General features: G+C 37.6%; 1 protein-coding gene and 2 long non-coding RNA genes across 4 annotated transcripts; 1 reads left to right on the top strand and 2 right to left on the bottom strand.

Moving 5' to 3' along the window:
• Positions 1-1,522: 1,522 nt before the first annotated feature.
• Positions 1,523-5,280, bottom strand: LOC136252869 (tyrosinase-like). Its single transcript, XM_066045452.1, has 3 exons — positions 3,721-5,280; positions 2,061-3,573; positions 1,523-1,867 (listed from the first exon to the last, which is right to left on the bottom strand). The coding sequence occupies exons 1-3, from the start codon at positions 3,759-3,761 to the stop codon at positions 1,799-1,801; spliced, it is 1,623 nt and encodes a 540-aa protein (XP_065901524.1). The 5' UTR covers positions 3,762-5,280; the 3' UTR covers positions 1,523-1,798.
• A 7,178-nt stretch (positions 5,281-12,458) lies between these two features.
• Positions 12,459-15,090, bottom strand: LOC136252872 (uncharacterized). Of its 2 annotated transcripts, none has more exons than XR_010699812.1 (3): positions 14,460-15,090; positions 14,237-14,383; positions 12,459-12,667 (listed from the first exon to the last, which is right to left on the bottom strand). It is a non-coding gene; the product is annotated as an uncharacterized lncRNA (long non-coding RNA). The 2 variants fall into 2 exon arrangements; XR_010699811.1 differs by having other exon boundaries at positions 14,237-14,330; positions 14,377-15,090.
• Positions 15,091-19,557: 4,467 nt separating this feature from the next.
• Positions 19,558-20,945, top strand: LOC136252871 (uncharacterized). Its single transcript, XR_010699810.1, has 2 exons — positions 19,558-19,953; positions 20,806-20,945. It is a non-coding gene; the product is annotated as an uncharacterized lncRNA (long non-coding RNA).
• The last annotated feature ends 3,652 nt before the right edge of the window (positions 20,946-24,597 follow it).

Genomic DNA, 24,597 nt, shown 5'->3' on the forward strand with positions numbered 1-24,597 from the left:
TAGGCTAAAAGGCTGTTACAGTATAGCTGAGCCAGAATGAAGCACAAGTCCATGAATAGCAACTGTGATGCCAAGTATGCAAATATCACCAAAAAACTCAAAACTCTATTATCACTATTAAACGGAACATTTTTATTCTTGTAAGCACCATAAATCCTGGTACAGTGTACACAGAGTAATTTCTGTACATGTATTGATGTGCTACCATTGAGTTCATTTGTTACAACCATTAATGGCATAACTAGCTATGTGTGGATCCTTCAAATGTCATCACTGCTCCCAATTACAGTCGTATAATTCCAAACTTTATACAATTGAATAATGTATGTCATAGTTGTAATCTGGAGAAGCCAGATATGTAGTTAGTGTGTTATGTATGTAAACACAAAATTAATGTTGTGAGAGTCTGGCTGATCATTTTGGTTGCTTGCTACAATGTACCATAACACTGGCTTTTACAGCATGATTGTTTGAATGCACATTACTCTTATACTCCATTCCTTTTGAACCATATCTATTATATTCATAGTAATGCATACATACCAATCCCAGTTATATGTGAACACACCTAATTCATGAGATTGCAGAATTAATTCTGTTGTATATAGCTTTAGCAACAAAAAAAATAAAATGTGGGCAGTGTGTCATTTGACACCTTATTGAAAATTGATGTCTTAACAGGAATCAGGAAAATGATTAGAATTGTGTATAAGGAAAAGGAGTTTTAAGTTTTCTGTTACTTTCATTTACTATGCACATTGTAGGATTCATTTTTAGGATAGTTGATAGAGTGTCCATCACTTGTATGGTTCTATATGCTGTTGTGTGTCTTCATGTTTACATACCAGCATGTAGAGCAAATGATATGCTACATAAACAAATGAATATAATATGCTAAATATCAAGGACATATAGTCATTGGTACCAGTATACCACGAATGGTTCACACACACACACATATATATACCGTATAGCTGGTAATTTTCGAAAGGTTTTTATTTTCGGATATTTCGAAGAGGCCCTTCTCTTCGAAAATAAATTCCCACGTCCGGTTGTTTTTCGAAAATAAATTCCCACAAGTGAAAGCTCGAGTAAAAGCAACCGTCCAACTTTCGGCGATTCTTTCGTGTATTCCTTGAGTTTTAGCTCAGTATTGCTGATGATAATGGGTAAACTATATCATTACTGTACCAATAACCAGAAAACAGGTGATCCAGAATGGGGATTGATGCCGTATGCTCTAGAATCTATGGTAGGATAGCTAGCTATGATCGAGCGTGATCGTGCTAGTGAATTCACTCCACCCGAGACTCCCTCAGTCTTCTCTCCAGTGCACAGGAATGGGGATTATTCGTTATTCCATCAGTAAGTCAATTTTCGTCAAGCATTCACGCTTCTTCATAAATTGTGACACGAATTTCCGTTTATTTGAAATCCATCCGGACTTCGAAATATGCGCTCTTCGAAATTAAAATCTTTCGAAATTCAGATTTTGCTTCTTGTGCGAAAATTTCTGTTTCGAAAATAACCCGCTATACGGTAAGTGCATAAGCAAGAGTTCATAATATTTATATGGGGGTATACAGATATTATGAACTCTTGGTATAAGCTTACTGTGTTTTTACAATCACTTAAATAATAATTATAACAAAGATACAATCTGAAGAGACAGTTACATGTATGCAAATTTTCAGCAGCATAATTCTCCATAATACAACTAGAAACAGATGCTTGAAAACACATATTATTTATTCAGTGCAAATTGTGTAAATACTAATGCAGAACATGATGAGTCTTATCAGTAGATGACAGTTGACAATACAGTTAACAGCAGCAGACTGTATCCCAGTGTGGAAATCAGTTGATGCTAAAATCGGATATATCATACACTGTAATAGGCACTTATTAATTTATACATAATACTGTAGAGCTACATATGCATGTGGTGTACTGTATACAATGCATGGTCTTGCAGGAATAAATGCTTGAAATAATTGTGTATACAAGTATGTATTGTTACAGTATTATATGTATGTGTACATTATCCCACAGGTACTTACCATTCCATGAATAGTTATAGAGCCACTAGTACTTGTAGTTGTATGGGCATACATGTAACCCAATGAGGTTGCCCGTTGGTTCATATCTCTGTTTGTAATAGCAGGGAAGAATGGTACCAGGTGTTCATCAATGTTATGGCCAGGATTCACAACATAGGTAAATGTATTAGGCTCATAGCTAGGGAAGTTATCGTCAGAGTATGTATCAAGCCATTCTTCATAGAGACGATCAACATTGCAGTGGTGCAAATAAAATATAGGATCATTGCTGGATATTGGGACTCCAAGCATTGTGCCTCCTACATAGATGTGCACCCTGTTGTGGAGTTCAGTAATTCTAAAGCCGCCAGAAAAGTCTGGACACACATTTGGATCTCGTGGAACTAAATACTCAAAGCCCTCCAGAGAATTTCTAAATCCCATGTTGGTGTCATTAATGCTGAATGGGTGATTGTCATAAGATCGCTGTCTCAGTGCTATTGTGAAGTCTTGCCTGCTTGGCAGCATCTTTTGAACACGACACTGCACACCAGTAGTCCCACCAATACATCTTTCAATTGGACCAGTGGGTATGCTTGGATTACACACCTGGTTTTGTGCATTGCATACAATTTCTTGACTGTTCGTACATATGGTAGTCCAGTTAGAAAAGGGGCCATTGACTGGAGCTTCAACAGTGTTGTTATCTGCTGGTGGTTCAGCAAAAATGCCACAATTACTGGTACCCATTAAGTCCCATATATCATCTCTTGTTTCCTTATCAGTCCAATCCCAGTAAGGCAAGCCAAATGTAGGATCATTCAAAACTCGTTGCATTTCCGTCTCTACAAACAGGATGTATCCTCTATGCCAGGTTGGAAAAGCTGGACCTTCATGAGCAAAATTAGGAACAGGACATGGATTCTTTTCATTACAAAACTGTGATATGATTGAAGTGTTATCACAGCAGTTAATTTCTTCATCTCTGATGGCGTTGAAATGAAAAGACACAAATATGTCAAAGAGAGAAATTTCAGCAAATGATTCACTAGGAACAGTGGTGACTGGTTGTATAATTGGCACCGTATACCCAGAGGCAGTGTTTCTTTTGATTGCTTGCAGTACTCGTACAACTTTGTCTAGTTCAGTGTCATTAAGGGTTAATACATTTCTTCTAACCACTAGTAATGGTTGAGAACAGTTTTCACCAGTGTAACCACGTTTACAATCCATACAGTTGTATCCAGCATAGTTCCCATAGCATGTGCATGCTCGCTGAAATATTTGGTTTGGCCATTTATACCTAAAATCGGTGTTGTTGGTGCCAGGCCTACTCTTCAGGAATTGTTGTGCCATACAATATTTGCTACCAGCATTGCCCCCATTTTCACAAGGGTCTACAGCTTCAGTTGTAATGTTAATACATATTCCCCTTGTAGTCCCTCCACAGACTCCAAGTGCAGTTTCTGGACAACATTCAAAATCAAAGACTGCTTTGTCTAGAGTGCATTCCTTTGGCAGTGGCTGTCCAAAGCTTCAAAGTAAAAATAGTTGAAAAGTTAACATTGTCATTGATATGTGCATTCAATGCAACAAAAGTACGCAATGCCTAAATTTACAAGTGTACACATGTGTATAATGGTAAACTGTAAAAACATAAGGATTAATTATATAGATGTACCTTAATGAGAAAGTAGCAGTCACAAAAACTAGCCAGAGCATCTTTGGTATTCCTACTTCAATACTATGGACATTCGTACCTTACTCCCTTCTTATATAGCTGCCTGATTAGAAGCGGAATTGTAGAATGCCTTATATAGCTACAATGTATGTAATGTATGTGTACTTTAATACTGTGTGATTCATATAATCTAACTCCCACTAGATGACATTAAATCATACAGGAAATGGTTATTATTCCTGCAAACATTCAAGTTGTTACACAACTATTGCCACACCAGCTCACAATATTTGTAATCGGACCCCTCATGGCAACCAAATGCATATACAGTGAGGGGGCAGTCATTTTTCCCTTCACTCATGTAAAAAGATAGTGGCTGCATATGAATTACATACATATAGCTACATTATAAAAAGAGATAGTGTTATATAGCTGTATAGCCACAAGTATATAAAGTAAAAATGTATGTGCTAGACCTAATTGTAAAAGTAAACGCTTTGCAAACATTGTAAAATACTATATAATTGTAAAACACTGCGCTTTGAAAAATAGGTACTTAGGTACAGGTCTTGTTACTAGCATTAAATAATTTCACAGGAAAAAAAATCACTTTTCATGACAAGCATAAGATCAGTCTTCGTTGAATTTACCATATAAAACCTGGTGTAAGTGGTGTACTGTGGCAATGGTGTGGTTAACATATTCCTCACTCTATCTGCTCCACACCATGTACATTGCACATTTCCTTTTAAATGGCATAAACTTCATGTACTCATAAAAGAAAACACATGTGACATTAGATGTCTCTCCTGTCCTGGTTGACAGTGATATGCACACAAACACAATTATAGTTGTACTTTTTGCATTTAGTCTGCCTGACACTACATGGACTGACCGTATCATATATACACCATTCTAGGCATAGGAAAGTTACATTTAACATGGACACATACATGTAGATCTTGGAACCCACTCTGCATGTGTGGCTTTTCAGGTGCTTGCCTAGGCTGCAAGCTGTCTGTGAATCTCAGAGATTTTTCTCTGCATTCAAAGAGTTTTAGTATAGACTTTTGACTCACTGCTACACATGCTTTCAGTGGCATTCCATAGTGGGATAGCGACTAATAAACATCATGCACCTTTCTTGAAGTCCCATGAAATGTCTGTCAACATCCAGGGCATGCCATGGAAATAATTGTGCTCAGTACTACTTCATAATATGTCAAAGAAGTGTTAAAAATACTTATTTATTTATTAAGGCTCACCTGAAGGTTTTTAGGACTCCTGGTCCTACAGCCTGTTTAAAGTTGTTGCAGAAAGTATGTTTGAAAAGATGGAGAAAGGAGAAAAAATCCATGACTGGACCAGGGCAGCCTCGAACCTGCAGCCATTTGATTAATGTTCGAATGCTTACAGGAGTCTGCCAGGCAGTCAGGATGTCTTCTCCTTGTTAATTTCAAGTATTTGTATTTAGAGGTGTACCGATAATCGGATCGGCTGTAATATCGGCCACCGATACGGTAATTTTTACCAATATCGGTATCGGTACAAAACAGTTGGAGGACCGAATCGCTACCGATATTTATACAGGAAATAGTTTGTACATAAACGGATTGTGCATTAGTTTTCTACGTTATTCATGTGACTCTTTAGTGCCAGTGGCATATTGTTCCGCTACGCTACGAGAAGCCATATAAATACACGCGATTCAAAGGTCTAGTGTTAGTTGCTACAAAGCTTATTACAGTCTTTACAAATGAAGCAGTTATAGAGTAAGGTAAATGAGGGTAATTCCGGACACTCTTTGATAAAATCAATCTAACATTGGACTCACAACGAGTTAAGACAAACTCTAGGAATCGTTGTAAAGCCTATCTTATGGTGCATCTGCAGTACAAGTTTCGTTTCGATACGATGAACTGCTGAGGAGTTATGAACCAAAATTTAACAGCGTGTAAAAATGCAACGTGCGGCTAATTCCGGACACTTCGAAAAACAAGCAAGTAGAGCCTTCCACAGGTTACCAACTCTCTTTTACAAGTATGCAGACTAAAGTACCACTCATCTGCAGCTTATAAATCAAGTAGAAAGTTCATACCATTTGGGAGAAAGCAGCAGTGCGTATTTTTAAAAGTTTATGTAATTCGCGAATATTCTCTTTGTATTTCAACCGAACAGCTGCTGATAAATCGACTGCCACTCCGCCTGTGCTGCATGGATTCTTACGGTTTTTGGTGTGCAATTAGCTGAGGGTGTGGTCTTTCTATAAATCTTTGAAAATCGAAAACATGAGCTGACAGGTTAGATTAACATTTTCAAAGTTTATATTGAACAAAATTACCCGTGATTGCGCTACAAATTCGCGTCAAACTTCGCAATGGAATAACGGATTCGCTTCAATTTTGGTTTGTAGATAGGCCATAGGCTACTGCATTAGCATACCAAATTATAGGCCGAGGGATTCTACCATTGTTGAGAACGATCTAAGTGTCCGGAATTAGCAGCTGTCCGGAATTACCCGCACTTACCTTACCTTGTAATAAAAAGAAGAGTCACAGGATAACCAAGAAAATTTGCTGTACCAGCTTTCTCACAAGCCATTAGAATGCGGAAATATTCGTTTAAGGTTTCATGGGAGTATACATAAAAATGTTGTGTGGGTGCCTGATTGTACAATAGAAACCCAAGATGTATACCACCACAGGAAGAGTATAGCAATGAATACATGCACATAATTGTAGGTAAATGTACACTTTTAACTATAATGCAAATATCGGATCGACTATCGGTTATCGGCTTCTTTTGGTGGCATCAATATCGGATATCGGTACACCTCTATTTGTATTCATATATATACATAAGAACCTTAGAGAGCGACTTTATTATCTCAAAGTACCTCAAGTGAAACCAAGTGGACATTATTTTATTTATTAATACTTTACAGCACAAGTGTCTGTAGGACTCTTGGTCCTACAGCCTGTTTAAAGTTGTTACAGAGAGTATAGGATCTCAGAGATTTTTCTCTACATTCAAAGAGTTTTAGTATAGACTTTTGACTCCCTGCTACACATGTTTTCAGTAGCATTCCATAGTGGGATAGCGACTAATAAACATCACCTCAGACACCTCTCTTGAAGTCCCATGAAATGTCCAGGGCATGCCATGGAAGTAATTGTGCTCAGCACTATTTCATGAGATGTCGAAGAAATGCTGTACACAGAATATGCAGACTTGTACATTTAAAGGCATTTACCTACAGTATGCAAGAAATGCAAAATAATATTATGTGTTGCATATAACTGCTCACATTATAGACTATGTAACTAATGGCTAAGTAATGTCATCTGTATCTTTTTAATGAACAGTTTTTAGAGTAGTGAGTGTGAAAATGATAAAGTAAATTTATGTAGTCTAGCTCTTTATGATTCATAAAGATGACTTTGGGATTCTATGTCTCTGCTTAACAACAATGACATGGCAACTACATAGCCAAACAACACTGCTATTTGTGATGTTTTCCTGCTTAAAATTACAATATGAAATCACTCAACCCACATTAATTTAATCATTGTTTGTGTAACCTTTGTTGAGTGGGTGGATTAGAATATAAGGAAATAGCAGTGTTGTTTGGCCATGCAGTTGCCATTCACTGTTGTTAAGCAAAGACAAAATCATCTTTCCAGGTTGCATGTGTTTGGGCTTCACAATATAACCAATCAAGCTATATAATGTGTTGCTGTAAGCTTACTGTTGATGGCCACTGCATGCTGACATGATCTGCCATTAAATATAAAGGTAATGAATTGAAGATGAATTAGTTCATTATTGAGATAAATTCAAATGTTGCAAAGTACAGTTACTAGCTATAAATGGACTGCTTTATGACACAGTCACTAATCTAAAATATTACTACCTCAATTACATTTCATTTATTGAACCCGTGATTATTATATACTTGCACAGGGCTTGCATATGCGGCTTTTATGTACAAGTGCATGTATACATCACATACAGCCTTAACATTTAAACTCAATGCTAGTGGCCAGCATAGCTGATATACATATACTAGAGAGAGGTACATGCATCATGTAGCTACCTACAATGTATAATAATAAGCTTGCACACTGTATATATATGTCACTAGCTATAACACAAGAAGCCAATAACTATAGCAGTAGATAAAAATGTATAATATTTCATATGCTTAAAATTGGAAACCTCTCATCAAATTAAATTAACTTTAATGGAACATACAGTACTGCAATAATATTGCTTCACACCATTTCCTATCCCTTGGTGGCTACAAACAATTGCTATACGCACTGAAGAGTTTTTGCTCAGGTAACAATAATTATATTTTTGCACCTCAGCATTGTATTCGCATATGGTGACTGGACATGATTATGTACGGAAATAATCAGGAAATGAATAAAATAATGATGATGCAATATGTAATATCCCCATATCGCAATAATCATCACCCACACAAGACAGTGTGTCTATCACTGACAAAATAAAATATTGAAATTACACATCAGGATAGTGTGGGTGATCAGAAATTATTTTAATCATATACAGTGTAAGTGTGCTATAGTATACAAATCAAGGATTTTCCTCATTCACAGTGCTTCAATGTTGTACCTGGCCATACTGTCTTGTCTCTCTCATCGGTGTAACAGTTAGGCAGCAGTGTGCTGTAGAGAATCCTATAGGTGCAAAGTATACAAATATATATTGTCAAGTCCCTTATATGTGTGTATACCAAGGGCTATACTACACTAGAAATTAATGAATTGTGAAATTTGATTTTCTAATAAGAATCTTACCATTTTACACTAATGAAAAGAGCAGTATTAGTTAGTTTTATTTATGCTGTAAGTGCTATTTTGATGGGACCCTCTTATCAAATGGATTACACAAAGCTCCTACTTTCAAGCGTCCACATATTTACAAGTTCTACTGTAGACTGATTTACTGGTAATTGCTATTCATACATATATATAATATGTTTAATATGAAAATTAGTGTGGTAAAATTCAATCTAATCCAAAACAGCCAAGCTGTAAAAAAAGTGTGCGGCCCTCAGAAAGGCTATGGTGAAAAAAGATGTGAAATCCAAGGTGGCGGCCAAGAAATGGCTGTGATGGTAGGTTAATGGTAAAAAATTTAATAATGACAATTCAGGTAAATTTTGTGAAATGGCACAAAAATTTACCTGAATTGTCGTTATTAATTTTTTTACCATTAACCTACCATCACAGCCATTTCTTGGCCGCCACCTTGGATTTCACATCTTATTTCACCATAGCCTTTCTGAGGGCCGCACACTTTTTTTACAGCTTGGCTGTTTTGGATTAGATTTCATTTCTTTTTGTATTTATATACCCCAAAGCCGGCCTATGGCCAGCTTTGGGACTTTTTTAACCTATGCTTTTTTTCTTTACTACAGGAAGAAGAAAAGATGAAGTAGATGTACTTTAAATATTTATCAGTAAATGTACAAATTATATATATATAATAAATATGTGATCGGATTTGCGAAAAGGGGCCTTCCACACACATCCAATTTGCCAACTTTGACAATTGATAACTTCAGATTGGAAAGAGCTATTGCCTTGAAATTTGGGCAGTGGCGATTTCTTTGCAGCTGAACTCTCTACAAGGTAGTTTCTTCTAGCTGATCTCTCTACAGGGAGATTTGTTTGTAGCTGAACTATCTACAAGGTAACTTCTTCTAGCTGATCTCTCTACAGGGTGATTTGTTCGTAGCCAAATTCTGTACAGGTGATTTGTTTGCAGCTGAGCTCTTTACAAAATGGTTTCTTTGTAGCTGAACTCTCTACAAGGTAACTTCTTCTAACTGATCCTTCTACAGGGCAATTTGTTAGTGGCAGAATTTTATACAGGGTGATTTCTTTGCAGCTGAACTCTCTACATGGTGGTTTCTTTGTAGCTGAACTCTCTACAACGTATCTTCTTCTAGCTGATCTCTCTACAGGGTGATTTGTTTGTAGCTGAACGATCTACAAGGTAACTTCTTCTAGCTGATCTCTCTACAGGGTGGTTTCTTTGTAACTGAACTCTCTAGAAGGTAACTTCTTCTAGCTGATCTCTCTACAGGGTGATTTGTTTGTAGCTGAACGATCTACAAGGTAACTTCTTCTAGCTGATCTCTCTACAGGGTGGTTTCTTTGTAGCTGAACTCTCTAGAAGGTAACTTCTTCTGGCTGATTCTCTACAGGGTGGTTTCTTTGTAGCTGAACTCTCTGAAAGGTAACTTCTTCTAACTGATCTTTCTATAGGACAATTTGTTTGTGGCTGCATTTTCTACAGGGTGATTTCTTTGCAGCTGAACTCTCTACATGGTGGTTTCTTTGTAGCTGAACTCTCTACAAGGTAATTTCTTCTAGCTGATCTCTCTACAGGGAGATCTGTTTGTAGCTGAACTATTTACAAGGTAACTTCTTCTAACTGATCTTTCTACAGGGCAATTTGTTTGTGACAGAATTTTATACAGGGTGATTTCTTTGCAGCTGAACTCTCTACATGGTGGTTTCTTTGTAGCTGAACTCTCTACAAAGTAATTTCTTCTAGCTGATCTCTCTACAGGGTGATTTGTTTGTAGCTGAATTCTGTACAGGTGATTTGTTTGCAGCTGAGCTCTTTACAGAATGGTTTCTTTGTAGCTGAACTCTCTACAAGGTAACTTCTTTTAACTGATCTTCCTACAGGGCAATTTGTTCGTGGCTGCATTTTCTACAGGGTGATTTCTTTGCAGCTGAACTCTCTACATGGTGGTTTCTTTGTAGCTGAACTCTCTACAAGGTAACTTCTTCTAGCTGATCTCTCTACAGGGAGATTTGTTTGTAGCTGAATTCTGTACAGGTGACTTGTTTGCAGCTGAGCTCTATACAGAATGGTTTGTTTGTAGCTGAACTCTCTACAAGGTAACTTTTCTAGCTGATGTCTCTACAAGGTGACTAGTTTGTAGCTGTACTATTTACATAGTAGTTTCTTTGTAACTGAACTTTCTACAAGGTGACTTCTTCTAGCTGATCTAACACAGGGTGATTTGTTTGTAGCTGAACTCTCTACAAGGTAACTTCTTCTAGCTGATCTCTCTACAGGGAGATTTGTTTGTAGCTGAACTCTATACAGGCGATTTGTTTGAAGCTGAACTCTCTAAATGATGGTTTCTTTGTAGCTGAACTCTCTACAAGTTAACTTCATCTAGCTGATCTCTCTACAGGATGATTTGTTTGTAGCTGAACTATCTACAATATAGCTTCTTCTAGCTGATCTCTCTATATGGTGATTTGTTTGTAGCTGAATTCTGTATAGGTGATTTGTTTGCAGCTGAGCTCTTTAAATAATGGTTTCTTTGTAGCTGAACTCTCTCAAGGTAACTTCTTCTAGCTGATGTCTTTACAGGGTCACTAGTTTGTAGCTGAATTCTCTACATGGTGGTTTCTTTGTAACTGAACTCTCTACAAGGTGACCTCTTCTATTTGATCTTTCTATAGGGTGATTTGTTTGAAGCTGAACTCTCTACAATTAGGTAACTTCTTCTAGCTAATCTCTCTACAGGGAGATTTGTTTGTAGCTGAACTCTCTACATGATGGTTTCTTTGTAGCTGAACTCTCTACAAGGTAATTTCTTCTAGCTAATCTCTCTACAGGGAGATTTGTTTGTAGCTGAACTCTCTACATGGTGGTTTCTTTGTAGCTGAACTCTACAAGGTGATTTTTTCTAGCTGAACTATCTCTTTCCATAGTTGCATGAACTCCCTACAAGGTAACTTCTTCTAGCTGATCTCTCTACAGGGTGACTTGTGTGTAGCTGATCTCTATACAGGTTTCTTATTTTTAGCTGATCTCTTGAATTCTCTTCAGGGTGACTGCTCTATTAGGATGACTGCTTTATTAGAGTATCTCGATCTCGCACTTGCTGCACCCAGTTGGATTTTGTGTTATAACTCCGTGGCTTTAAGTCTGATTCTTCTACACCATTGATGATCCTTTCTAAGATGATTACCCCATCTGTACAACGATTTTCAAAGCATTACCCCAAGCGGTTTATCTGGTAGGCGTGGCAAGCAGTCGTTTTTTTTTTATTAGCTAATCTCGATTGCGTAATTGTTACACATTGTTGGTTTTTTCGTTGTATCTTCCTGTTTTTTAGCTCGATTTCTTTCAAACCACAAAAGGTTTGAGGTTCAATAGTTAACCTATTCACCCACCGATTTTCAGCTTCTTCCCATACGCGGTTTACCCTGTAGGCGTGACAACATATTGGTGTTATTTTTCGTGAATAATCGCTCATAACTCTTTGCCTGTTTATCGTATTCCAGCCAAAGTTGGTACCGAGATGCGCCGTTATATCTCCCTTCTGTGTGCCAAATTTCAAGGCAAACGGATATGGCGTTCGAGGTTTATAGCAGTTTTTGTAAGTGTGCGACAAGAAAAAGAAAAATAAGAAGAAAAAAAAAGAAAGAAACTGAGCCAATTTTTGAAGTCGCATATCTCGGGAACGCGCGAAGCGATGTCGCTCAAATTTGGAATGTGGAGTGCTGCAGTTGGAGGGCATGTCCACAGCAAAAATCGTCCTGTTTCATCAAGGAAGCACAGAGCTACGGAGGTACGAAAATTGCGTTTTCTTTCTTCCTGTCAATATACTCACGGGTGTTACGCGCCGGCTTCTTGGGCCGCACGACACACTACCGTGTGTCTTGATATAATATTTAAAATACAGCCGCTACTGCAGTATATAACACTTCAGATACATAATTATGTACATAAAACGCAGTCAAAAACTTCACTTTCATCAAAAATATTTCTCATATATTTAAAGGGCTAGGATAGCTGAGTGTATAGACATGGTAGTTGTTTATCATCTGGTTGTGGTGTAAAAGATGATTACTTCTTTGTGATGCTTTGCCAACAAGCACTAAAGAATGAAAAAAAATGTATATTTATACAAAGAGCATCAGTACACACTTGTACTGTATATGCCTGCATTTGTCTATAGCAACATTGTAACATGTATGTATGTATACCTATGTATCAATGCGCTGCTTGTACACCTTTGGCAGCATGTATGCACTTACATACAGTATGTATATATATCAATATAATATATTATGTGATCATCTCATCAAAAAACATGCGTACATAATTTTATTTGCACAAGCATGATTATGCAAATTATGTACTTTTGGCATAACACATGCTTTAAAAGAAACATAATCGAGCCATTACTCATGGAAGCAAGTCTCTAACCTTACCATCATAATTATTTGTCAGCTCATGGAGAGCTTGAATGTCTTTGTTCACTCCTGTAGCTCCAAAGGTATGCTTGCCACATGTGTTTAATTGACGACGAAGTATATACGTATAAAGAAAATCATTGTCATTAACTTTATCATGCTCATTATGTGCAAGTGAACACTGAGCTAAAACTATAATAATACATTGGCCAATTTGTCAATTAGTGGTGAACATTTTATACCAAATTCCAACACTGTAGACCAATGTAAACAAAATTTATGGCCGCAAATGTATAAGCACCTGCATGTAGTTTATTTTCAGTACAGTTGCTGTACAGATCAATTTCTTTGCTCTTCCTACTACAATTCCAAGACCACTGCATGAAACTTTGGTAACCCATTCTTTGGACACCACAGATAATACTGAGACAATAAAAACACTTTGCAAACTATGCAGGTTTATGCTGAGACGGTTACAGATAAGTGTGTGCATGTGTGTATGTACTTTTACATAAAAATATACAATATTGAATGCAGTTGAAATCTTGGCTGTATCCCAGGCTGTGTGGCACCTCAGGCACTTGCCTAGACTAGAAGCTGTCTGTGAATCAAGTCATCATCTGGTCTGGAATTTTTTTCAAGTTTTAGCAACATGTTTCTGACTCCCTTCTACACAGGCTTATATACAGTATACTGTGTATTATCAGAAAAAAATGTTTTGTTAATTTTATTTTATTCATTAAAATTTTTGCCTTTAATCTGTAGCTACTTAACATTATTCAGTAGTACTTTGTGGGACTAGCCAAGGGCTTTCCAAAAATTCAATTAGTCTCGAAGAACATAGTTTTGTGTTAAATAAATGAAGAACTACTGTCTACTGTACCTTTTACGGAGAATACAGAAGTCACTACCGCAGTTAGTCGGTCCAGTGGGGTCGCAGCCAAAGAGGAAGCAACTAAATCAGCGTATTTGAAGTGTAACTAAGTGAGTGTATTGTGTAGCCAATGAGGGTTGTGGATTTTAAATAACTGAAAAATGCCTAGTTATTGTAACACCTTCCTCAGGTAGAGTTGATGCCGCCGAACCATAAAGTTCTAAGACTGCTATAAAGTTCTTAGTTACCTGACTATTGACAATACCACTGTCTGAGTCTACTGGAATTCTAAGTGTCTTTACAGATCTAGAGTTCCTCTTTAGTCTTCAATTTACTCTTAATAAATATAATCAAGTTTATTTGCATATAAACTAACTTTTGATATTTTATTTCCATAAGTAGAAACTAGGAGGACTTGTATGCCTCCAGTCTCCTGGATGAGTTTACCGACGTGATCACAGAGACACCATCTAAACTGAAATCTCAACGGTCATTCTCCAAGGATACTGAATATACCTTGGGTCTGCAACCATTCAATCAGGTAGAGTCGATGCCGCTAAACCATATTATTCAAATACTAGTATGAAGTTCTTAGTTACCTGACTATTGACAATACTATTGTCAGTCTCCTGGAATTCTGAACAGTGTGACAGAGTTCTGTCTACCATCTCTCTAACATTAAACACACATCATAATAATTATCCCTAGTTACTATATTATTGAAATTAACTTTTAAATATTTTTCTTCTCCATCCCATAAGTGGCATTATTGAAGATATGGACAACAGTCTCCTGGATGTTTCTGTGGATATGATCAGTGAGACCCCAAAAAGAAACCAACATCTCCACAGTCTTTTGCTAAGGACATTGTAACATGCCTAGCTATTGTAACACCTTCCTCAGGTGGAGTTGATGCCGCTGAACCATTAAGTTCTAATCATGTAGTTATACGTAGCTCTTATTTTTAAATTTTGTTCCTTCAGCTTCTATTTTCTTAAATAATTTAGTTAAATACTTCCAATCTTTAAAATTTTTCCAGATTCAATGGTGTTTCAAAATTTTCCTTGGGGAGATGCCAGACCCCACTAGTTAGTCAGAAATCCCTACAGTTTTCTTCTATACTGACACTTTGTCACAAAAGCCCTCTCTTTACTTTGACAATCATAGCAATATACACCACGGCAAGTATTTACTTCAAGCAGTGTGTGTTCCTCCCAGTCTCCATAGCAGATCTTACTACTCTTTATTCTCAACCTCACAGTAACTGATGGAAATATCAGTGCCTTTAATTTATATTCTATTATATATAACATTGTCAGTATTAACTCTCCTATTTTCTTTCTCCAATCACATGGATTTACACTGGTTTACACATTCATTTCACTAACTAATCTTAAATTTAGATTTTCAAATGTACGTGTTTCTTCAATGGTATGGATGATTATGCTAAGATGTGGTTACAATTAGCATTTCCCTTCTATAACTCATCTTCATTGCTACATCACTCAATGACATCATAACAAGTCGATTACAATACACACGTAGGGCACTACCAGTACGTACTTGCTACACTTTTCATCCTATACTATACTAAAATTCTTCTTATGTAGTATCCAATGTCTTGTTCTCTTACTCCAAAATACTTCACCTATACCCATTGGCAATACCACACTAGTGTAGTCAGTTGGTGCTATGAAAATATGAACATAATTATGTAGTTTATGTTCATACTGCATGGGTACCTATGTGCAAGAAATCCTGTGTACATCTGAACTGTAAGCCTTTTGCTTTCAATAATAATAGTAATTGGAATGAATTGCAAGGTATTGACCCACTTAATACGTTTGAATAGACAATAGTTGCATGTTGATCAGTAAAGATGTATACACAGGATTTCTTGCACGTAGGTACCAATGCAGTATGAGCATAAACTACATATAATTGTTCATATTTTCACATACGGAAACTTATTTGTATTCATCATAGCTAGCTAAGCAGTGTTCGAAATTAATTCATAGCTTGGTACTATTCAGCTATTGTTATTGATGTGCATATCAAGACTGGCAGTAGTGATTTGTGTGGTTAATAAGAAGGAAAAAATACGCATGACTCAAATTGTTATAATCCATTTTATCAAGTTGACTGACTTAGCTATCATTTTGTGTGCATGCAAAATTGTCTATGGAATCAACTAGTCCATTCTTTTAACCTCTGTAAAGCCTAAGTTTCTAAAATCCATTCTACATGCAGTATTAATTTTAATATTTAAGCAGAGTTAATTGGTGAATGGCTTGTAGATGTATATTACTCAGTGCACTGGTACACAACTCAAATGGTGCTTCCATATATAGCCACATGCATATGGTTAATCTGATTTTGTGTATGTAGTTGTCAAAATTACTTAGTCACCACAGTTGATTGCTGACTCTGACCCTGCTAACACACCCTAAACATATAATTTTGTGTCAAATTGTTGGGACTCCTACCTCCACTCTCAGACAGGCTGCAGATGTGATAGCACAGGATCCCTTATGCCCAATATATCATACACATAATCTATTGTAAGCTATGATTAAGGATTAAGTTAAACTTAATGGAGAAAAAACTCTGGTACTCTGAAAATCTACAGTACCAAACAACTGCCATTATGTGACACAGGATGATTACTTCAAATGGTTGTGCTGAAGTGAGCTGTATTAAATAAAAGCATTAATTTAGGCATGCGGTGTAATTAATTCTATAGCTGTATGCTCATAGGCGGATCTGAGGGGGGCCAAGGGGTGCTGTGCCCCCCTGGCCCTTCTGTTTCCCCCCTTGGACCTACAGGACTATATTGGCACCTGAACAAGAATCATGTATTCACACTGTATTCAGAAGTACAGAAAGCCAACAGGTAAATAGAAGACAACAGTTAAAATGCTTGTAAATTGTACTCTCTGAAGAGAATAAGACAATTAAGTTCGAATTAATTTTTGTGCTAAAGATCGAGATACTCTAATAGAGCAGTCACTACTCTAATAGAACAGTCACAATTCTAATGTCATTAACTGACAATCTTTGTAACAATAGCTACTACCTTATTTTTGTTTAGTACACTTTACCATCAAACAAGTTTTATCTAACCAATTTATATGAAGCATGCATTTTGTTAGCAAAATAACCATCAAAATGTTCCCAAATTCAAACCTAGGGAGGTCTAATTTTAACTTTTTCAGAAGATATCCACTAGTCTTATAGAAAGTGTATTCCCTTCATTCATCCAGCTTGTGTACTAGATCCCATTCTTCTCTTAATGAAACGGACACTGTTATATCACATACTTCTTGCCCCCTTCAGCCCCCCTAGCAGTGTCTCCTACATCCGCCTTTGTGTATGTTGATACATACACTGCTTGAAGTTTCTTAGTTTACTAGAGTGGTATATCCCCAGTATATGGAACAGTTAATTGTTTGTTATTTTAGTAGTTTTTCAGTAAACCCGCATTCACTGATGTTTTACTGAGTGTTTAAAACTTAGTAAAACAATTATGTTCCATATACTAAAAGTTACTGACATTTTACTATCAGTATAACTGGGTACAACTACAGTAAAGCAGCTTAACAAACTAAGAACCTTCAAGCAGTGATAGTTGTAGGAGAAATGGTGATACATATACCACAACTGCAAATTTGCATTATAATGCTGTTTAGTAGTGCCAGTTGGTTCATAGTCCTCATTATGAAATGGAGATTTCAGCAGTTATAGCTAAACAAAATAAAACTGTTCTGATAAAGATGACTGGAATGTATTCATATGCAGTATGCATCATTGCACATTTTAAATAGTCGGTTGTGATCAGCTGAAGTTCAGTTGGATATTTTGAAAAGCAATAATTACACTAAAAACAAACTAAAATATGAAAATGGTTATTATAGTGTATTTTCAATTTACATATGGACTGCTGATCATCTGTGAAGTTTTCACCAACTTGTTAAGGATTTACAACTATATAAGCTCATGTAAGTTGTGCTAATTGTTAATGTGGTACTAGCAAATGCGTACCATGTTAATTATGGTTTACTCACAGCTCTGTTTATCACAATGTGATGGTCATCATTGCAGTTTCAATTTTCATAGCATCATTACAATAATAAATGTATATTTCAATACACTTTGTACTTAGGGACAACAGTGACATCCAAGTTGGTTCATCCTAAAGGATGATCCATTTTACCTTGATTATATCATATATATGATAAGGATTCCGTAGAATGTGTGAAGTTACACCATATATGGTAAAAGTAGCCACAAAAGCGTGGCATATCAGTTATATACCACAGCACGGCGCTTTTGATCTCAACCACAGGTGTGGTATATACATACTATATACCACTTTCACTCCTCACTTCAAAGGGAAAAGAAGGTGTATAACTGGTATAATAGCACTGCTATCAGTGCTCAGGAATGCATTAACGAGAAATGGAGGTGGTATAATATATACAAGTTATATCCCTCCTAGGAGTGATATAACTTGTATATACTACCTCCTATTCTCATTAATGCAATCCAATCATTCTCAGAAATCATTCGATTTCTTTGATGAAACTGTGTGATCTCCTCTGCTTTAATATAGCGACACTTCACAGAATCAATAGTGGGTTTTAATTTTGTAAAGTGAGCCAAAGCATATAGGTCATGGACTTGGGGAAGAAGATAGTTCATTGTTTTACTGAATGAAGAAGGTAACAGGTTAGTTTATATTGATCATGTTGCATTCAATAGTCACGTGGCTATGTTCAGACACTGGGTGTAGTGCTTAATTGATATTGCCATTAGTGTTAATTGTATTCACTACTTTAGTTTATTCTAAGTACTTTAGTGCACTTGAATTGTCTTTATATTGCTGTTTTGACAGCTGGTACGATGTAGTAACTGGGCATGGTACTTAATTGGCTAGGCCATTATAGAGCTATAAACATATTTACTGCTTTCGTTTATTCATGGCTAGTATAGTAAGTACTTTATAGTGCACTTAACCCTTCATTGTGGGCTGTTCACCTCGTATTTGGGCTTCCTGTGTTTAATTGTGTACCCACAATCGAAGCGGTCTGCATGCTTGTGACAGTACACTTATATATATATATATATATATATATATATATTTGTTAATGTACAAACTCAATCATGAGTATATTCGTACATATGTAGTTAGCTACTTATTTACAAATGTTAATAAATCAAGAGATGGAGCTTGGATAATATGATAATCTAGTTGGTTCCATAATTTTATTGTAAAAGGAAAGAAGGAGTTCATATAAGCATCTACCCTTGTTGGCAACTGCAGAAATCTTTGATGGTGACCTCTAGTTGTGGTGTTGCTTGGTCTAAACTGTTGGTGCACATTAATATCTACCATGTCATTAATTATTTTATACATTAGTGAGGCTCTCAAATTATTTACGTTCGGCCTCTCAGCAGCACCTTGTCGTTGCTCTTAAGATGTTATCCACAATCGAAATTCACCATATCAGACAATTCAATGTATTTTAATGTCATTCAGCTACAGTATGAAAATGTACTGTTTGTTCAATTAGAATTTTAAAAATAAAATTGATTCTACAAAAACCTGTTAATTTTAGCAACTTTTATATGCTCAGCTGTATAGCACGTATATCATATAGGGGGTGGGTGGGTGGGAGGGTGCGGAGGGGAGGGGTAGTGGGCCGCCCACGCGCAAGAAGTGGTTGACAGTGAAAAAACAGTCTATAAGTATCATACAACTGTTTAAATATATACGTTCTTTGATATAGTATATGCATTAGTTTGCCAGTGATAGTTATAAACGGCGAAAAGAATGTAATGAATTGCCCGCCCACGCCCACGCCCAATTTGCGCCTTCGTTAAAATGGCCTTGCTCAAAGACGATTAAATGTCTATGACATAGTTTTCTGTATAAATACTTTGGTTTGTTTATCATGCTGTAATATTGTGCTGCTGTGTTATGCTATAATAATATTAATGCTTATATTATTTAATGATGTTTGTTTCTATTACTTTAGTGCACGGTGGGAGGTGGAAGCGTCCATGATGATGATTGGGCAATGTGCAAATAAGGTGAGTGTATGCTTTGTAAAAAGAAGCCCACGTAGCTGTGCAGGGCTCATCTTCTGTACAGATCAGCTTCTGTATAGTCTTTCATTATTTTATTTTTCCCGAGGGGTAGCCAACGCCCACGCAAAACACAGAAATGGTGTACCAGAGGGGTTGCCAATGCCCAAGCAAAGCACCAAACTGGCGTATACGAGACTCCCAATCTTTATGTATTTTTAAAAGCATTTAGTGATATTGCTAACTAGTAACTACCTGTACAGTTGTTGATCTACATCTTGTTCTAGTTATTCATGATCGATCATTGTCTACTTTGTTAAACTCACTTTCTCCTTTATTTTTACATGATTTTGGATTTAGGATTTGGTTTCTAATATATTTGTGTATTTCTGATTGGATTTCTCACATAGCATACAAGATTCCCAAGGCATTGGCTACCCCTCGCTTTTTACCAATAGCCAGTTCTTCTCTAGTTGACAAAGATTGATATTACAAACTAAATTAAATTCTTGATCACAGATACACATTTCCCTTGTTGCTATATGTGGCACACCACAAAATTAACCAATGTAAACAACCATTACCATACCTTGTAGTGTTTTATTTTTATGTGAATATGTAGTGAAGTGTGTGTGTAGTGTGTGTGTGTGTGTGTGTGTGTGTGTGTGTGTGTGTGTGTGTGTGTGTGTGTGTGTGTGTGTAGTGTGTGTGTGTAGTGTGTGTGTGTAGTGTGTGTGTAGTGTGTGTGTAGTGTGTGTGTAGTGTGTGTGTAGTGTGTGTGTGTGTGTGTGTGTGTAGTGTGTGCGTGATAAAGATTTTTTTAAATTCACCAATTTAAATGTGACTGTTTTTCCACAGGTTTATACGTTGGAGAACTGCAACAAGTAACTTGAAATTTTTATAATGACCATTTTTCAAAATATTTATTTGATTACATGTACAAAATACAAAGATGTATCACGTGATCAAAAAAAGCATGATGTACAAGGACTATTGACCATTGAAAAGTTGATGAATTAAACTTTCAAGAACGTAATACTTCTCCATTGCAACTCGCCCACGCAATATAGCGCGCGCGTCATTAATAATCAGTGCTCAGCCAGGGTATGCGACTATTGGATTGAGATAGTGATTTTTATAAAATTATTTGTACCGTGTAAAACGTTCGTCACGAACGGTATAGCTAGCTGAAGTATTCAAGAAAGGATAGATCTAGCCTGGTATAACCTGGAATCGTTAAAAAGTTCGCGCCTGGATTGTTGAGGTGAGCCAATATTTTCATGGCCAATGGTTCTATGTGTAATGTTAAACCCCCTACTTTGTACCATGAAGAAGGCCGTATTAAGCTGTTACATTTTACGTGAAAGTAGATGTCATGCTGGCCATTCCTGCTAGAACCTGGAAAGGGTTTAAAAGTTATCTGACGATCCATAACAGAGCCTTGAAAACCTGCTTCCAGTGTAGACGCGTGTATCTTGCCAATAAAATTTTTTTTATTAAAAGTCGCTTAATTGTTGGATATGCATGGTCCCATATAAATACACTCACAAAGCATTCCTGCAGTTTCCATGTACACTTGCAGGTGAGTCACCCAAATGGAATATATTAGTTGTAACATGGACACTTGTGATTTGCCTGAAATATATGCACTCGGGCTGCACCCTCGTGCTCGTGTGTATACTTCAGGCAAATCACTCGTGCCCATGTTACAACTATTACATGTAACACTGCTGAATTACTTTCAAATGTTTGTACTAATGTTGCAATTGAGCCACCACTTCAATCCCTGAGTGGCGATGAACTTACCCCTCGATCAGCTAACTGCCAAGATGATGCCAGGGCTGACATTCATGCACGCGGATTTTGGGGGCGGCGGCAAAGTGCCTTTTTCGATGTAGGGGTTTTGCACCCAAACGCACAAAGCTACCGCAATGTTTCGATACCATCTGTGTATAGGCGTCATGAGATGCAGAAGAAGAGGGAGTATGGTGACCGTGTCCGTGAGGTGGAGTTTGCATCTTTTACTCCATTGGTGTTAGCCACAACTGGGGGCATGGGGAAGGAAGCCATCACATTTTATCGCCGGCTTGCTGAGCTCCTTTCCAAACGTAGTGCTTTATCGTACAGTAGTACTTTGGCGTGGATTCGCTGTACCCTGTCTTTCTCCCTGTTGAGGTCAGCGACGATGTGCATCCGTGGAAGCCGCTCCATCTCGTTTAGATCACCAGATGCTTCCACGGAAATGGGCCTAACAAATGGCCCTAGGGACTTTTAGATGTCCCGCTTTTCAGTTCTTGTCCAGCACGTTTGCCTCTTGTGCTGGGGGTGTTAGGAAAGGGCATTACATCTAGCCCGGGAAAAAAAATTACATGTAACACTTTTATACCTCAGATCAAAGGAGCCACCCGGCTACATTTCGTATGTAGCCCAGCTAGCCGGGCTACAACTGGGCAGTGATTACATAGACGTTGATGCTGAAATCGATTGTGGGGATCGATCAACACTCACGTGATTGGGATGCACGACTTGGATTTCGCTATGAAAACCACTCAGACGGAGAACGTTTTGTTATCCTCGCCATCCTACAAGTTGAAGAACGTTGGACTAAGGTGAAAACTAGTGCTATAGCTTATTCATTCGATCGTTTCCGCACGTTTTCGAATACGGACACACCCCCATCACGAAGCTACTACTATGCACGGAGTAACCACTCTACAAGCAAGCTTACCTATCTAGGCCTTTAGTGGAATACGTAGTTTTCCCATAAACGATTCAATAGCGCTGATTAAAACATTAAACTCGTGTAAACGAAATTCTCCGTGATATCTCTAGGATATGTCTGTTATCATAACCGGACATAACCACTTTTGTCCGTTATACAATCACTTTTAATTTAATGTACATTAGCACTTATGCCCCAGGCGGGCTCTGCTAATTAAACAATATAATAATAATAATAACCAGAACGTACGTACTAGCTAGTTGCTGACCCATAATCGAAAATTTTATGTATGCATATATACTAGACAAATGCTAAAAGCATTGTGGGGCGAGCCTGATCAATTGATGTTGATACTGACATTTGCCGGTCTGTATGAAGTAGAAGTACCAGTACATGTAGGAATAAAATCAAAGTACTGTCCTGCAAATTTACTTTGATTCTCTTTCTTCAGCAGTTTCGGTCCGTCTTGTTGTCCTAGCCTGCTCTCTTCTTGTCCTGAGACTCTCTTCTATTTCTGACTGACTCTGTCTGTCTGCGAATTCGGTCGCGCTCTCTCCTTCTTCGTAGCCTCTCTTCTCGTGCTTCATCAGTCTCCACATTACTTGCCATGTGGCACAATCTGCACACGTGGTAGCATGGACTGCAGGGGCGGATCCAGGACCTGGCAAGGGGAGGGGCACAAACGGGCAAGTCACTTGTAGGTAATCACGTTTATAGGCCAGATCATCTTGTTAATTGTTGCATTTTTGGAGCAGCAAATAATACACCTCTTAGTAGTATCTCACTGTTGATTTTTTACCATTTTGGCCTTTGCAGAAGGCTGTGAAGTCTTTCTCAAACAACAGCAACACGATAATTATTTTTAGAGGCGCTTAGTACGCACAAAGGTGCTGGATGACGCATTTCATAGTTAGTTTGACTTTGGTTCACTTTAGTAGCAGGAGAATTCGTAATAAATGCTAGTAAAATGTGTTTATTTCGTGAGTTTAATAAGCTGATCTTGCCTGGCATAAAGTTTAGTGTTTTAATCAGAAATATGGCTCCTCCACAAGGTGAGTGGGGGGGGGGGGGGGGGGGGGCATTTGCCCCAAATGCCCCATCCTGGATCCGCCATTGGACTGGTAAATTCTTGTTCGCTATCCGTATACGTGACGCTCGTACATACCTTGGACCGCTACATTCTCGTTTGCCATCCGTGTTTGTGACGCTCGTACATACGTTCTACCGTTACATTCTCGTTCATCATCGTAAACGTGACGCTCGTACATACGATGATCGCCGCATTTGATCGTTCACTATTCCGTATACTTGACGCTCGTACACACGGGTTTGACCAGCTAGTGTGGGGCTCGCTCAGGCTCACCCCAAATACATCCAGTGGCTGCACTTGTATTGGCTAGGGTGATTGATTGCCCTGTACAGGCTATCAGCCTAATAAGTGTCATTTTATGCCAGCAACAGTAGCAAAATTGTCAGAAGTGTTCCATCAATCAAAACATTCTATTCGTGACATCTTTCAGCAAGCAGCAAAAGTTGCTATATCTTGTTCTTATAGGATCTTCAATGCCAGATCCTCAACATCATGGGACGTTACTGATCTGTTGGACTAATTATTGTGCTGTACTGTGTCTTGGTGTTGTAGTGATGTGTTTGTGTTGTTATTGTGTGTGTACTTTTTTGTATTTATGCCTTGCCAGGACCCTTGTTATTTCAACTTGGTACCCCTGAGTCTGGGCCCACATTTTCTCTTTTATGTTGTCACACTTTCATGACGTTATCATCATCATTACATATTAGTTGTAACACGGGGAATTCAGGCTTTGCCTGATATGTATGCCTGGCATACATATCAGGCAAAGCCTCATCATCATTACATATTAGTTGTAACACGGGGCATTCAGGCTTTGCCTGATATGTATGCCTGATAT

Source organism: Dysidea avara, chromosome 4, assembly GCF_963678975.1.
Source record: "Dysidea avara chromosome 4, odDysAvar1.4, whole genome shotgun sequence".
In the NCBI taxonomy this organism is placed as follows: Eukaryota; Metazoa; Porifera; class Demospongiae; order Dictyoceratida; family Dysideidae; genus Dysidea; species Dysidea avara.

Excerpts from the sequence above, each read along its gene's own strand:
- LOC136252869 (XM_066045452.1), bottom strand. The coding sequence starts at position 3,761 with ATGCTCTGGCTAGTTTTTGTGACTGCTACTTTCTCATTAAG. Across the intron at positions 3,574-3,720 it reads ACTGCTACTTTCTCATTAAG|CTTTGGACAGCCACTGCCAA; the intron begins GTACATCTATAT and ends TTTACTTTGAAG. Across the intron at positions 1,868-2,060 it reads CTATAACTATTCATGGAATG|CATCAACTGATTTCCACACT; the intron begins GTAAGTACCTGT and ends ATCCGATTTTAG.